The 17,083-nt window shown below is 47.1% G+C and overlaps 1 protein-coding gene across 2 annotated transcripts in view; it reads left to right on the plus strand.

The window, feature by feature from the left end:
• The window catches only part of LOC122545672 (thrombospondin type-1 domain-containing protein 4-like), a 103,108-nt gene that overhangs the window by 9,061 nt on the left and 76,964 nt on the right, over nucleotides 1-17,083 (plus strand). For both annotated transcript variants that reach the window (XM_087984964.1, XM_087984963.1), the window contains exons 2-3: nucleotides 11,083-11,254; nucleotides 16,520-16,592. In XM_087984964.1, coding sequence (XP_087841090.1) covers nucleotides 11,226-11,254; nucleotides 16,520-16,592 — 102 coding nt within the window. In that variant the 5' untranslated portion in view covers nucleotides 11,083-11,225. The remainder of the gene's footprint in view (nucleotides 1-11,082; nucleotides 11,255-16,519; nucleotides 16,593-17,083) is intronic.

Consider the following 17,083-nt stretch of genomic DNA (forward strand, 5'->3'; position numbering starts at 1 on the left):
CTCACTCTCACACACACTCACTAACATACACTCACTCTCACTCACATACACACTCACATACACTCACTCTCACTCACACATGTTCACATACACTTACTCTCTCACACTCACTCACACTCTCACATACACTCTCTCACATACACTCTCTCTCACACACTCATTCACATACACTCACTCACATACACTCACTCTCTCTCACAAACACTCACATACACTCACTCTCACTCACATAGACTGACTCTCTCACACTCTCATATACACTCAACTCACATACACTCACTCTCACACACTCATCTCTCACATACACTCACTCACACTCTCTCACATACACTCACTCACACTCTCTCACATACACTCACACTCTCTCACAAACACTCACATACTCACTCTCTCTCACACATGCTCACATATACACACTCTCTCACAAACACTCACATACTCACTCTTTCTCACACTCACATACACTCACTCTCTCACACTCACATACACTCACTCTCTCTCACACATGCTCACATACACACACACTCTCACATACACACACTCTCACACACACACACTCTCACACACTCTCTCACATACACTCACTCTCTCCCACACGCTCACATACACACACACTCTCACATATGCTCACATACACACACTCTCACTATCATACACTCACTCTCACACACTCCCTCTCTCTCACACACACTCACTCACTCACACACGCATTCTCTCACACACACTCTCTCTCACTCTCACTCACATACACTCACCCTCTCTTTCACACTCACATACACTCTCTCACACCCACTTACTCACTCCCTCTTTCACACTCATACACTCTCTCACACCCATTCACTCACATACACTCACTCTCTCACATACACTCACTAACATACACTCTCTCTCACACACTTACATACACTCACTCTCTCTCACACACACTCACTCACATACACTCTCTCACACACTCCCTCTCACACACATTCACTAACATACACTCACTCTCTCTCACACACACTCACATACACTCCCCCTCTCTCACACACACACTCTCACACACTCCCCCTCTCTCACACACACTCACTCTCACACACTCACTCTCTCACACTCACTCACACACACTCACTCACACACACTAACACACACTCACTAACATACACACTCTCTCTCACACACACTCACATACACTCACTCTCACACACTCCCTCTCTCTCACACACACTCACTCACATACACTCACCCTCTCTTTCACACTCACATACACTCACTCTCTCTCACACTCACTCACTCACATACACTCACCCTCTTTCACACTCACATACACTCTCTCACACCCACTCACTCACATACACTCACTCTCTCTCACACACACTCAATCACATACACTCACCCTCTCTTTCAGTCACATACACTCTCTCACACCCACTTACTAACATACACTCACTCTCTCTTTCACACTCATACACTCTCTCTCACACCCATTCACTCACATACACTCACTCTCTCTCACACATGTTCACATACACTTACTCTCTCACACTCACTCACATACACTCTCTCTCACTCTCACTCACATACACTCACTCTCTCTCACACTCACTCACATACACTCACCCTCTCTTTCACACTCACACACTCTCTCACACCCACTCACTCACATACACTCACTCTCTCTCAAACACACTCAATCACATACACTCACCCTCTCTTTCAGTCACATACACTCTCTCACACCCACTCACTAACATACACTCACTCTCTCTTTCACACTCATACACTCTCTCTCACACCCATTCACTCACATATACTCACTCTCTCTCACACACACACTCTCACACACACTCACTCTCTCACACACTCGCTCACTCTCACACACTCCCTCACATACACTCACTCACATACACTCACCCTCTCTTTCACACTCACATACACTCTCTCTCTCTCACACACACTCACTCATACACTCACTCTCACACACACTCACACACACACACTCACTCTCTCTCACACACACTCACTCACACACACTCACCCTCTCTTTCACACTCACATACACTCTCTCACACCCACTCACTCACATGCACTCACTCTCTCTCACATACACCCAATCACATACACTCACCCTCTCTTTCAGTCACATACACTCTCTCACACCCACTCACTAACATACACTCACTCTCTCTTTCACACTCATACACTCTTTCTCACACCCATTCACTCACATATACTCACTCTCTCTCACACACACTCACACACACTCACTCTCTCTCACACTCACTCACATTCACTCTCACACACTCACTCACTCGCATACACTCACTCATATACACTCGCTCTCTCACACTCACATTCACTGACTCTCTCACACACTCCCTCTCTCTCACACACACTCACTACATACACTGACTCTCTCTCACACACACCCACTCACATACACTGACTCTCTCTCACACACTCCCTCTCTCTCACATATACTCACTCACATACACTCATTCACATACACTTATAGAACATTGAACATTACAGCGCAGTGTAGGCCCTTCGGCCCTCGATGTTGTGCCGCCCTGTCATACTAATCTGAAGCCCATCCCACCTACACTATTCCATGTACATCCATTTGTCTGTCCAATGGCGACTTAAATGCACTTAAACTTGGCAAATCTACGACCGATGCAGGCAAAGCTTTCCATATCCATACTACTCTCTGAGTAAAGAAACTACCTCTGACATCTGTCTTATACCTATCTCCCCTCACTTTAAAGTTGTGTCCCTTCGTGTTTGCAGTCCCCATACTTGGAAAAAGGCTCTCCCTGTCCATCCTATCTAACTCTCTGATTATCTTGTACGTCTCTATTAAGTCACCTCTCAACCTTCTTCTCTCTAACGAGAACAGCCTCAAGGCCCTCAGCCTTTCCTCGTAAGACATTCCTTCCATATCAGGCAACATCCTAGTAAATCTCCTCTGCACCCTTTCCAAAGCTTCCACATCCTTCTTATAATGCGGTGACCAGAACTGTACACAATACTCCAAGTGTGGCCGTACCAGAGCTTTGTACAGCTGCAGCATAACTTCCTGGTTCAGGAACTCAATCCCTCCATTAATAAAGGCCAAAACACTGTATGCCTTCTTAACAACCATGTCAATCTGAGTGGCCACTTTCAGGGATCTGTGTACATGGACACAGATCTCTGCTCATCTGTGCTCCCAAGAATCCTACCATTAGTCCAGTACTTTGCATTCCGATTACTCCGTCCAAAGTGTATCATCTCACACTTGTCCACATTAAACTCCATTTGCCACCTCCCAGCCCAGCTCTGCATCCTATCTATGTCTCTCTGCAACCTACTACATCCTTCGTCACTATCCACAACTCCACGACCTTAGTGTCGTCGGCAAATTTACTAACCCACCCTTCTAAGCCCTCATCCAGGTCATTTATAAAAATGACGAACAGCAGTGGACCCAACATCGATCCTTGCGGTACACCGCTAGTAACTGGACAACAAGATGAACATGATACATCAACTACAACCCTCTGTTTTCTTTCAGCAAGACAATTACTGATCCAAGCTGCTATGTCTCCCACAATCCCATTCCTCCGCATTTTGTATAATAGCCTACTGTGGGGAACCTTATCGAATGCCTTACTGAAATCTATATACACCATATACACTGGTTTACTCTCATCTACCTGTTTGGTCACTTTGTCAAAAAACTCAATAAGATTCGTTAGGCATGACCTACCCTTCACAAAACTGTGCTGACTGTCCCTGATCAGATTATTCTTTTCTAGATGGTTATAAATCCTATCTCTTATAACCTTTTCCAACACTTTACCAACAGCTGAAGTGAAACTCACTGGTCTGTAATTACTCGGGTTGTCTCTACTACCCTTTATGAACAAGGGAACCACATTTGCTATCCTCCAGTCCTCAGGCACTATTCCTGTAGACAATGATGATTTGAAGATTAATGCCAAAGGCTCGGTAATCTCTTCCCTTGCTTCCCAGAGGATCTTAGGATAGATCCCATCCGGCCCAGGGGCTTGTCTATTTCACACACTGCAGTATTTCTAATACCTCTTCCTTGTGAACCTCAATCTCTTCTAGTCTAGGTGCAAGTATCTCTGTATCTTCCTCGCCAACATTTTCATTTTCTATAGTGAACACTGTCGAAAAATATTTATTCAGTGCTTCCCCTATCTCCTCTGACTCCACACACAACTTCCCACTATTATCCTTGACTGGCCCTAATTTAACTCTTGTCATTCTTTTATTCCTGACATACCTATGGAAAGCCTTAGGGTTAACCCTGATCCTATCCACCAACAACTTCTCATGTCTCCTCCTGGCTCTTCTGAGCTCTCTTTTTAGGTCTTTCCTGACTTCCTTGTAACCCTCAAGCGCCCTGAGTTTTCACATTTTGTCCTAACATCAGCCACTTTCTTCTTCTTTACCAGGGATTCCACTTCCTTAGTAAACCATGGCTCACACATTCTGTATCTTCCTCCCTGCCTGACAGGTACATACTTATCTAGGATACACAGGAGCTTTTCCTTGAATAAGCTCCACATTTTTAATGTGCTCATCCCCTGCAGTTTCCTTCCCCATTCTACGCTTCCTAAATCTTTCCTAATTGCACCGTAATTTCCCTTCCCCCAGCTGTAACGCTTGCTCGGTGGAGTACACCTATCACTTTCCATCACTAAAGTAAACCTGACAGAATTGTGATCGCTGTCTCCAAAGTGCTCACCTACTTCCAAATCTAACACCTGGCCAGGCTCATTACGCAGTACTAAATCTAAAGTGGCTTCGCCCCTTGTAGGCCTGTCTACATACTATGTCAGGAAGCCCTCCTGCACACACTGGACAAAAACTGACCCATCTATAGTACTCGTACTGTCGTGATCCCAGTCAATATTTGGATAGTTGAAGTCCCCCATGACAACTACCCTGCCTCTCTCACTCCTATCGGGAATCATCTTTGCTATCCTTTCCTCTACATCTCTGGGACTATTCGGAGGCCTATAGAAAACTCCCAGCATGGTGACTTCTTTCCTGTTTCTAACCTCAGCCCATACTGCCTCAGTTGACGATTCCCCAAACATCCTTTCTACAACTGTAATATTGTCCCTGATCAACAATGCCACACCTCCCCCTCTTTGACCATCTTCTCTGTTCTTACTGAAACATCTGAATCCCGGAACCTGCAACAGCCATTCCTGTCCCTGCTCTATCCATGTCTCCATAATGGCCACAACATCGAAGTCCCAGGTACCAACCCACGCTGCCAGTTCACCCACTTTATTTCGGATGCTCCTCGTGTTGAAGTACACACACTTCAATCCAGGTTCTCGCTTGCCAGTGTCAGATACTTGATTTGGGAACTCCCTACTCTCATCTTCTTCTGTACCTGTCCCACAATTTTGGTTCCCATCCCCCTGCTGTATTAGTTTAAATCCACTTTAATAGCTTTAGCGAATTTCCCACCCAGGATATTTGTACCCCTCTGGTTTAGATGAAGACCATCCTGCTTGTAGAGGTCCCACCTACCACAGAAAGAGCTCCAATTATCCAAAAACCCGAAACCCTCCCTCCTGCACCACCCTTGTAGTCACGTGTTCACCTCCTTTCTCTCCCAATTCCTCACCTCACTAGCACGTGGCACGGGCAGCAAACCAGAGACAACAATTCTGTTTGTCCTAGCGCTAAGCTTCCATCTTAGCTCCCTGAATTTCTGCCTCAAGTCCCCATCTCTCTTCTGACCTATGTCGTTGGTGCCAATGTGGACCATGACTTGGGGCTGCTCTCCCTCCCCCCAAAGGATCCCAAAAACACGATCAGACACACTCACTCTCTCTCACACACTCAGTCTCTCTCACACTCACATACACTCAGTCTCTCACACACTCACTTATTTTCTGTCACACACACATACTCTCTCTCACACACTCACATACACTGTCTCACACACACTCACTCTCACATACACTCACTCTCTCTCACACACACATACTCAGTCTCACACACACTCACATACACTCACTCTCACACTGACTTTCTCTTTCACACACTCACTCACATACACTCACTCTCACACTGACTTTCTCTCTCACACACTCACTCACATACACTCACTCTCACACTGACTTTCTCTCTCACACACTCACTCACATACACTCTCTCTCACACTCACATACACTCACTCTCTCGCACACTCACTCACATACACTCACTCTCTCTCGCACTCATATACACTCACTCAGACACACTCTCACTTACACATATACACACACTCACTCTCTCACACACACACTCACATACACTCACTCTCTCACACACACTCACATACTCACTCTCACACACACTCAGTCTCTCACACACTCACTTATTTTCTGTCACACACACATACTCTCTCTCACACACTCACATACAGTCTCACACACACTCACTCTCTCTCACACACACATACTCAGTCTCACACACACTCACATACACTCACTCTCACATACACTCACACTGACTTTCTCTCTCACACACTCACTCACATACACTCTCTCTCACACTCACATACACTCACTCTCTCGCACACACTCACTCACATACACTCACTCACATACACTCACTCTCTCACACACACTCACATACTCACTCTCACACACACTCGCTCACATACACTCAGTCTCTCACACACTCACTTATTTTCTGTCACACACACATACTCTCTCTCTCACACTCACATACACTGTCTCACACACACTCACATACACTCACTCTCTCACACACACATACTCAGTCTCACACACACTCACATACACTCACTCTCACATACACTCACACTGACTTTCTCTCTCACACACTCACTCACATACACTCTCTCTCACACTCACATACACTCACTCTCTCGCACACACTCACTCACATACACTCACTCTCTCTCGCACTCACATACACTCAGACACACTCTCATACTTACACATATACACACATTCACTCTCTCACACACACTCACTCTCTCACACACACTCACATACTCACTCTCACACACACTCGCTCACATACACTCAGTCTCTCACACACTCACTTATTTTCTGTCACACACACATACTCAGTCTCACACACTCACATACACTCACTCTCACATACACTCATTCTCACATACACTCACACTGACTTTCTCTCTCACACACTCACTCACATACACTCACTCTCTCTCACACTCACATACACTCACTCGCACACACTCACTCACATACACTCACTCTCTCTCGCACTCATACACTCACTCAGACACACTCTCATACTTACACATATACACACACTCACTCTCTCACACACACTCACTCACATACACTCACTCTCACACACACTCACTCTCACACACACTCACTCTCTCACACACTCACTCTCACACACTCACTCTCTCACACACTCACTCACATACACCCACTCTCTCACACACTCACTCTCTCTCGCACTCACATACACTCACTCTCACACATGCTCACATACACACACACTCACTTACACTCACTCTCACACATACTCTCTCGCACATACGTTCATTTTCTGTCTCACACACATACACACTGTCTTGCACACACTCACATACACACACACTCTCTAACACTTACACATATACACTCACTCTCTCTAACATATATTCACTCTCACACACACACTCACTCATACACTGACTCTCTCACACTCACTCACATACACTCTCTCACACACACTCTCATACACACTCACATACTCACTCTCTCACACACACTCATTCACACACACTCTTAAACACACTCACTCACACACTCACTCTCGCACACACTCATTCTCTCTCACATACTCACTCTCTCTCACATACACTCACTCTTTCTCACATACACTCACTCTCACACACACTCAATTACACTGACTCTCTCTCACACACTCACTCACACATACACTCACTCGTATACACTCACTCGTATACACTCACTCGCATACACTCACTCGCATACACTCACTCGCATACACCCACTCGCATACACCCACTCGCATACACTCACTCACATACACCCACTCACATTCACTCACTCTCTCTCACACACTCACTCACATACACTCACTCTCTCACACACACACTCACTCACATACACTCTCTCTCTCGCACACGCTCACATACACACACACTCACTCTCTTGCACACACTCACATACACTCACTCTCTTAAATACACTCATTCACATACAGTCTCACTCACATACTCACTCTCTCTCTCACACACTTGCTCTCTCACACTCACTCACTCTCTCTCATAGAGATACAAGACCTTTTGTAATTTCTGTCAATCTCCTATTGGAGCCAATGCTTGCAGCCGAAGGGCCTTTGACCTACACTGGTGATGCTTCCCTTCGGCTCACGGGCATCACTGGCTGGGCCAGCCCTTGATTTTGTTGTTTTGCTCATCCCTAATTGCCCTGTGAACTGTGTAACTCACTTGGGGCATTTCAGAGGGGAGCCAGGCCCTTTGCAGAGGGGTCTGGAGTCACATTTAATTCCAGACTAGGTTAGGGTGGCAGATTTCCTGTGCTCCTTCTGCAGTTTTTAAAAAAAATCATATTGGGTGATGTTTCTCATGGTCCTCATTGTTGAGATTCTCAGATTTAATACATAGAGTTTAAATATGAAATTGGGTCCTGTGACTGAGCCTCTCTTGGTTAGGAGACAAGATTCCCCTCTGAGCCCCACAGCATCCCGACTTGGAAATCTATCATCACTCCTTCATTGTCAAAACCCCGGAATTCCATCACTAAGGGCACTGTCCCTACCTCACATTGGGGGGGGGGGGGGGAAATTTGTAACTGTTCACCCTCCACCCTCGCACAGAGCAATTTGGGACTGCCTGAGAGATGCTGAGCACGTACGTCTCTGTGAATTTAAATGATTCTCTTGTTCATGTTGACCCTGAAAAAAACCCCTCATAATGTTCAATATCTGCATCCACTAATCTCTCCTGCCTTTTCTCTCTGTGTCTGGGAACAGTCCCACAGTGTCTTTACAAAATCTGTGGCTTTCACATTTGTGGTCTTTTTCTCCCCCTGCCATGCCTTGTATTCCTTTTCATCTCATGTAAAGATATACCACGCCTCCTTCCCCAGCACTCCCCGACAGTCTGGTCAAGGAAATTTTAAAACAGCCGGGAATGGGAGCCCCTTTCAGTCTGTCTCTAGAAACCCTTTCTTCAAACACTGACCCCTCCCCTTGCCCTCTGGGGAAAGAGAATTCCTGAGGCTTGTCAGCCTCAAAGTGGAGGAATTCCTCCACACCTTAGTCCTAACCAGGCTGCTCCCTCCTTCTGAAGATGTGGCCCTTGGTTAGACTGCAGGCTCTGGATTTGCGACCCACCTGGACACACAGCTTGGTCTCCTAACGTGTCTGAACAGAGGTGGTTCGATAACCATTATTTATTACAGTCCCTAGCTCATTCTGTCATGTCCACTAGGAATGTTCTCAGTTTCACCGGGCTCAGCATCGCCTCAAAACTTCAGGGAAGGTGAACCCATCCCCTGTGGCTGGACCATTGATATCCATGCTAACAAGAGACAGGACTCTGAGTGTGTGTTGTGTCTGTGTGTGTTAGTGTTTGACTGTGTGCCTGTAAGTTAGTGTTTTAGTTTGTGTCTTGGGGTCTGTGTTAGAGCCTGAGTGTGCATGTGTAAGCTAGTGTGTGTGTTGGTGTGTGTCTGTAAGTTAGTGTCTGTGTATTAGTGTGTGTCTGTGTATTAATCTGTGTCTATAAGTTAGTGTGTCTGTGTATTAATGTGTCTGTGTATTAATCTGTGTCTGTGTATTAGTGTGTGTTTATGTATTAGTGTGTCTGTGTGTTAATGTATTAGTGTGTCTGTGTGTGCCTGTAAGTTAGTGTGTGTCTGTGTATTAATCTGTCTGTAAGTTAGTGTGTGTGTGTGACTGTGTTAGTGTGTGTCTGTGTATTAATCTGTGTCTATAAGTTAGTGTGTCTGTGTGTTAGTGTGTCTGTGTTAGTGTGTGTCTGTATGTTAGTGTGTGCCTGTAAGTTAGTGTATCTGTAAGTTACTGTGTCTGTATGTTAGTGTGTGTGTCTGTAAGTTAGTGTATCTGTTAGTGTGTATCTGTAGGTTATTGTGTGTCTGTAAATTAGTGTGTGTCTGTGTATTAATCTGTGTCTGTAAATTAGTGTGTGTCTGTGTATTAATCTGTGTCTGTAAATTAGTGTGTCTGTGTATTAATCTGTGTCTGTAAATTAGTGTGTCTGTATGTTAGTGTGTGCCTGTAAGTTACTGTGTCTGTGTTAGTGTGTGTGTCTGTAAGTTAGTGTGTCTGTGTATTAGTGTGTATCTGTAGGTTATTGTGTGTCTGTTAGTGTCTGTAAGTTAGTCTGTGTGTTAACTGTGTCTGAGTATTAGTGTGTAAGTTAGTGTGTATCTGTGTATTAGTGTAGATCTGTAAGTTAGTGTGTGTCTATAAGTTAGAATGTGTTAGTGTGTATCTGTAAGTTATTGTGTGGCTGTGTGTTAGTCTATGTCTGTAAGTTAGTGTGTCTGTGTGTTAGTGTTCGTCTAAGTTAGTGTGTCTGTAAATTAGTGTTTGTGTATTATTGTGTGTCTGTAAATTAGCATGACTGTTAATATGTGTCTATACATTAGTGTCTGTGTGTTAGTGTGTCTATTTGTGTGTGTGTGTGTGTTCACATCTGTGTTAATGTGTGCATGTGTCTCTGTCTGTAACTGTATGTGTGTATCTCTCTCTCACTGTAATAGTTCACACTGCCCTGACGCCCAACATGTAACTTTGCTGTGTGGTCTGTGCCAGTCAGTGCCAAGGAGCAGGACCCCCGCATAGTGACCTGCCCCATTTAGACACAGACCAATTAAGAGCTGGGGCCATGACGTGGTCATCGGGCAGCTTCGGGTCACAGACAGCAGCTGGAAAAGGCAGGGGCATGAATCATTGCAGATTGAAATCTGTCTGAGTGAGACCTTTTACAGATGAGCTTCAGAGTAAAAGCAAAGTGAAAATAAAGGCAAACGGGCCAGTGCAGATCAAGGCGATCGATCTCTCTCTCTCTCTGTTCAGGCACAGTCGGGCTCCACAGCCCAAACCTCTCACCAGTTTCAAGACTCTACAAAGCTCACTCTGGGCTAGCCACATGTAGACGGGGGAGCGGCCTGGTTCCTAACAAACAGGCAGCAGCCTCTGGGACTGACTGCGGTGGGAGTATGAGAGACAGACAACGATGGATGAGTAGGTGAGAAGACTTTTTCCCATGGTTGGTGTGTTTAATTGAGTACCTGCTCCCTTTCTGTCACATCTCACCCCACATGGGAACACTCACATCGTTCCCATTCCTCTTACACACCCTTCCTCCTGTGAATCACCTTCAACTGTTACCCGTTCCGAATGGATACTTCCCATTCTCTTCATAGTCCCACACCCCTCCCTATCACTTCCTCCAGCCCCCTACATCCCCTCCCTATCTGTCACCTCCTCTAGGCCCCTACACCCCTCCTCCAACCCCCACACCCCTTCCCTACATCAGTCATCCCCTCCAGCTCCCTACATATCTGTCACTTCCTCTAGGCCCTACACCCCTCCTTACCTCTGTCACCCTCTCCAGCCCCTGCATTCCCTCCCTATCTCTGTCACCCCCTCCAGCCCCTGCATTCCCTCCCTATCTCTGTCACCCCCTCCAGCCTCTACACCCCCTCCCTATCTCTGTCACCCCCTCCAGCACCTCCAACCCCTCCCTATCTCTGTCACCCCCTCCAGCCCCTACACCCCCTCCAGCCCCTACACCCCCTCCCTATCTCTGTCACCCCCTCCAGCCCCTACACCCCCTCCCCATCTCTGTCACCCCCTCCAGCCCCTACATCTCCTCCCTATCTCTGTCACCCCCTCCAGCCCCTATCCCCCTGCCTAACCCTGTCACTTGGGATTGTTTTGAGGAGACTTTACTTTCAGATTAAGAAAATAAAGGGAGTACAGTATTACTTCTGTTTCACTTTCAGTTTAAAAGATTAATCTTCACTTTCAGTTAAAGAGTAGAGAGAACTTTACTCTGTATCTGACCCCGTGCTGTCCCTGTCCTGGGAGTGTTTGATGGGGGACAGTGTAGAGGGAGCTTTACTCTGTATCTAACCCCCTGCTGTCCCTGGGAGTGTTTGATGGGGGGGACAGTGTAGAGTGAGCTTTACTCTTTATCTAACCCTGTGCTGTCCCTGTCCCTGGGAGTGTGTGATGGGGGACAGTGTAGAGGGAGCTTTACTCTATCTCTAACCCCATGCTGTCCCTGTCACCCAAGGACGGCAGAGATCCTTCTGGCTGTTTTTTTCTGTCGGAGTTGGACACGTCCTTTGGATCTAACATGGTTCGGGGGGGGGTTGGTGGTAGTCTTTGGTGATTTATAGCTGGATCAGGACATTGGCATCACTCCCAAGCAGGCTTCAGGCCTGGTTCCCAGGTCTCAGGCCTATCTTCACCTCTACCTCTGCTCTTGTCGCACGAGTGTGGGCAGTGCACCTTATGTCCAACGGTGTGGAGAGTTAAAGGCCCTTTTCAGTCAGACCTGGCACTCGGCTAGTTTATTTTGCTGTGATTCATTTAGATTTGGCAACAGAGATCCAGGCCCAACCAAAGTGGGCCTCAGTTCACGGAGGGAAAGAGAAGAGAGGCACACTGAATTTGGCAGAAATTGGAGACGTATTCTGAATCAATAAACAATAGGGAGAAATGATCCTCAAATGTGGGAACAGAAAGTCTGTTCCGAGTCTGTTATTCTCGACCAGAGCATGTTGTTTATTTTTAGATTCAGAATCTTAGGCGACAGTACTGCCAATGTCGATGATTGGCGCATTTCCCATTGACCCCCCCAGAGGCCAGGGAAATTACTGGATTTTGAATCCCCCCCCCGGAACCCCCGCCTCATTTGGACACTTGCTGTAGTAAAGGCCTAAGGCAGTCAGAGGTAAACCATACACATGAGACAAAGACTTGCATTGCTGTAGTACCCTTTGCATCTGGCTGCCCCAGAGTCTGGTACAGGCACCAGGTGAGGGGGTGCTTTTGGAAGCCCAGTGGGGATCACACCTGCCATCTTGTGCACAACAAGATCCCACAGTCAGCTACATGGCTAGAGGCCCCACTTCATGCTGTTTTTTCCTTTCCCTGATGTTTGTTGACAACACTGGGCACAACAGCCCTCCGATAATTTGATTTCAGATAGTCAACATGGTTTCATCAAGGGCAGGTCAAGTCTCACAAACCTCATTGAGTTTTTTGAGAAGGTGACTAAGCATGTAGATGAGGGTAGAGCAATTGACGTGGTACACATGGACTTCAGTAAAGCCTTTGATAAGGTTCCACATGGTAGGCTGATGGAGAAAATGCAGAGGCATGGGATTGAGGGCGATTTAACAGTTTGGATTAGAAACTGGTTTTCTGAAAGGTGGCAGCGAGTGGTGGTTGATGGAAAATATTCAGCCTGGAGTCCAGTTACTAGTGGTGTGCCACAAGGGTCTGTTTTGGGACCACTCCTCTTTGTCATTTTTATAAATGACTTAGACGCAGGCATAGGTGAATGGGTTTGCAGACGACGCTAAAGTTGGTGGAGTAGTGGACAGTGTGGAAGAATGTTACAGGTTGCAGAGGGACTTGGATAAATTGCAGAATTGGGCTGAGGGATGGCAAATGGAGTTCAATGAAACTAAATGTGAAGTGATGCACTTTGGGAACAATAACAGGAAGGCAGATTACTGGGTCAATGGAAAGATTCTTGGTAGTGTGGATGTGCAGAGGGATCTTGGAGTCCCATGTACATAGATCCCTGAAAGTTGCCCCCCAGGTGGATAGTGCTGTTAAGAAGGCATACGGTGTGTTAGGTTTCATTCGTAGAGGGATTGAGTTCCAGAGCTGCAATATCATGCTGCAACTATACAAAATGCTGGTGAGGCCACACTTGGAATATTGTGTACAGTTCTGGTCCCCATATTTCGGGAAGGATGTGGAAGCATTGGAAAAGGTGCAGAGGAGATTTACCAGGATGTTGCCTGGTCTGGAGGGAAGGTCTTACAAGGAAAGGCTGAGAGACTTGAACCTGTTCTCATTGGCAAGAAGGCGGCTAAGAGGGGATTTGATAGAGACATACAAGATGATCAGAGGATTAGAGAGGGTAGACAGTGAAAGTCTTTTTCCAAGGATGATGATGTCAGCGTGTACGAGGGGGCATAACTACAAATTGAGGGGTGATAGATTTAAGACAGATGTCAGAGGCAGGCTCTTTACTCAAAGAGTGGTAAGGGTGTGGAATGCCCTACCTGCTAATGTAGTCAACTCGGCCACATTAGGGAGATTTAAACAATCCTTAGATAAGCACATGGATGATTTTGGGATATTGCAGGGGGACGAGCTGAGAATAGTTCACAGGTCGGTGACATCAAGGGCTGAAGGGCCTGTTCTGCGCTATGTTCTATACCTACTCCCTCAGCACGGACTCTTCAACATTACCCACACCCTCAAGCTGACCCTCCAACAATACCCACTCACTCAGCACTGATTCTATGACAGGGTCTACTCCCTCAATGCTGACCCTCCGACAGTGCCCACTATCTCAGTGCTGACCCTCCAACACTGCCCACTTCCTGAGCGCTGACCCTCCAACAGTGTCCACTCTGTCAGCACTGACCCTCTGACAGTGTCCACTCCCTCAGTGTTGACCCTCCCACAGTGCAGCTCTCCCTCAGCACTGACTCTCTGACAATGCCCACTCCCTCAGCACTGACTCTCTGACAGTGCCCACTCCCTCAGCATCTCTTTATGCCCTTGCCTTCCCCAGCCAAACGTCCGCCAGGTTAATCAAACAATTCACTGTTTGATGTCTCTGAACTGCACTTAAGATAGAGTTGATGAAAGGCATGTTATTAACACAGGCCTCTCTTTCCTCTGGCAGTCTGGCAGGGAACTGGATCATTGAGCTGGGAGATTAATGTTTCTTTTGTCATGTTATTAGGAAGTTTAGAGTCTAAGTTACAATTGATGAGGAGCCTAGACAAAAAGATTCCCCTGCAAAGTATCTTGTCAGCTTTTGGGTTGTGTTAGCAACGCCCTGCTCTTTAAAGTCCATCTTCCCAGGCTACGTCATCTTTCAGAGCTCATCCATTAGTATCTCTGCAACCATCTCCCTCCCCTCAATGCGTGGCTATCTCTCCCTCCCTCTCTCAATCACTTTCTCCATATCTCTCTTCTCTTTCATTTACTCTTTCGCTCGCTTTCTCTCACTTGCTCTTTCTCCCTCGTTCACTCCCTCCCTCTCTTTCTCATTCACTCTTCCTCACTGGCTTTCTCTCTCTCTCTTGTTCACTTTCTCTCTCTCTCTCTCATTTGCTCTTTCACTCTCTCTCATCTCCAACTGCCCGCTGAACTCGGTATCTGGCGTGGGCCATTTCAGAGGGCAGTTAAAAGCCAACCTCATTTCTGTGTGGTGTCTGGAGTCACGTGTAGACTGAGGGTCTCTAGACTGTTCCCATGAATGGTGCACTCCTGACAATGTCAAACTGTCAGAAAGTAAATTCTGTCTGGTTTTAATCGAGTTCACTAATGCCCTTTAGAGAGGGGATTCTGCCATCCCTACCCAGTGAGGACCTACACATGACTCCAGACCCAATCCTTGCTGCCTCTCTGAAATGGCTATCTGAACCAGCCACAGTGAAGCCATTCAAGACATTGTGTCCCTGCTACCCAGGTGGCACGGTGGCACAGTGGTTAGCACTCAGCCTCACAGCGCCAGAGACCCGGGTTCGATTCCCGCCTCAGGTGACTGTGTGGAGTTTGCACATTCTCCCCGTGTCTGCGTGGGTTTCCTCCGGGTGCTCCAGTTTCCTTCCACAGTCCAAAGATGTGCAGGTTAGGTGAATTGGCCACGCTAAATTGCACGTAGTGTTAGGTGAAGGGGTAAATGTAGGGGAATGGGTCTGGTGGGGTGCTCTTCAGAGGGTTAGTGTGGACTTGTTGGGCCGAAGGGTCTGTTTCACACTGTAAGTAATCTAATCTAAAAAAAAATACTTTCCTTTTCTCTGTTTGAGGCACAATTAGGGATGGCCAATATATGTACACAGCTTTTCCAATGTGCACACCTCCTATAAATGACAATGCTGAGGGAGTGGGCACTGTTGGTGGATCAGTGCTGGGAGTGTCCATATGGTGTAGGGACACCCACAATGCCCTTAGGGGTGGGAATTCCTGGATTTTGACCCAATGACATTGAAGGAACAGCAAACACATTTCCAGGTCAGGATGGTGAGGGCTCGGAGGGGAACTTGCAGGGGGTGGTGTTCCCATGTATCTGCTGTCCTTGTCCTTCTAGATGGAAGTGATCATAGGTTTGGAAGGTGCTGTCTGAGGAGCTCTGTTCCAAAGTGTTTGCTGTGTGTGTCTTGAGGCGATGAGGATCTGTATAGAGAGGCTCAGTTATTGTTGTGACAAACACCTGCATTGACATGGCTTCCTAATTCCTTTCAAGGCTTTCCTGGACGTTTGTGTTTGTTGGATTCCACCTTTTGACCACCGTTCAGTGCTCGTACACACACAGGAAGGTGAGTCACTATCGACTGTGTCTCCTCATTGCTGTCCCTCACTGAAAGACCCCAGTCCCCAGCCTTGCCCAAATCTCAGGCCAAAACCAGGGAATGCTGCACTGAAATCAGGGAGGGTGGGCTTGAGACAATTGTAATGAGACTCCGAGAGAGGGAGAGGGAGGGTGGGGGGGGGGGGGGGGGGGGTGAGGGAGAGGGTGAGAGAGGGAGGGAGAGGGTGAGGGAGGGAGGAAGGGAGAGTCAATGTGAAAGAGAGTGAGAGTGATGGAGATAGCGAGAGATAGGAAGGGGGTGTAGGGGGCTGGAGGGGGGGAACAGAGATAGGGAGGGGATGTAGGGGCTGGAGGGGGTGACAGAGATAGGGAGGGGGTGTAGGGGCTGGAAGGGGGGGGACAGAGATAGGGAGGGGGTGTAGGGGCTGGAGGGGGGACAGAGATAGGGAGGGGGTGTAGGGGCTGGAGGGGGTGACAGAGATAGGGAGGGGGTATAGG

This window comes from Chiloscyllium plagiosum, unplaced genomic scaffold, assembly GCF_037043375.1.
Source record: "Chiloscyllium plagiosum isolate Xiang-an unplaced genomic scaffold, Cpla_swu_hap1 HiC_scaffold_50, whole genome shotgun sequence".
In the NCBI taxonomy this organism is placed as follows: domain Eukaryota; kingdom Metazoa; phylum Chordata; class Chondrichthyes; order Orectolobiformes; family Hemiscylliidae; genus Chiloscyllium; species Chiloscyllium plagiosum.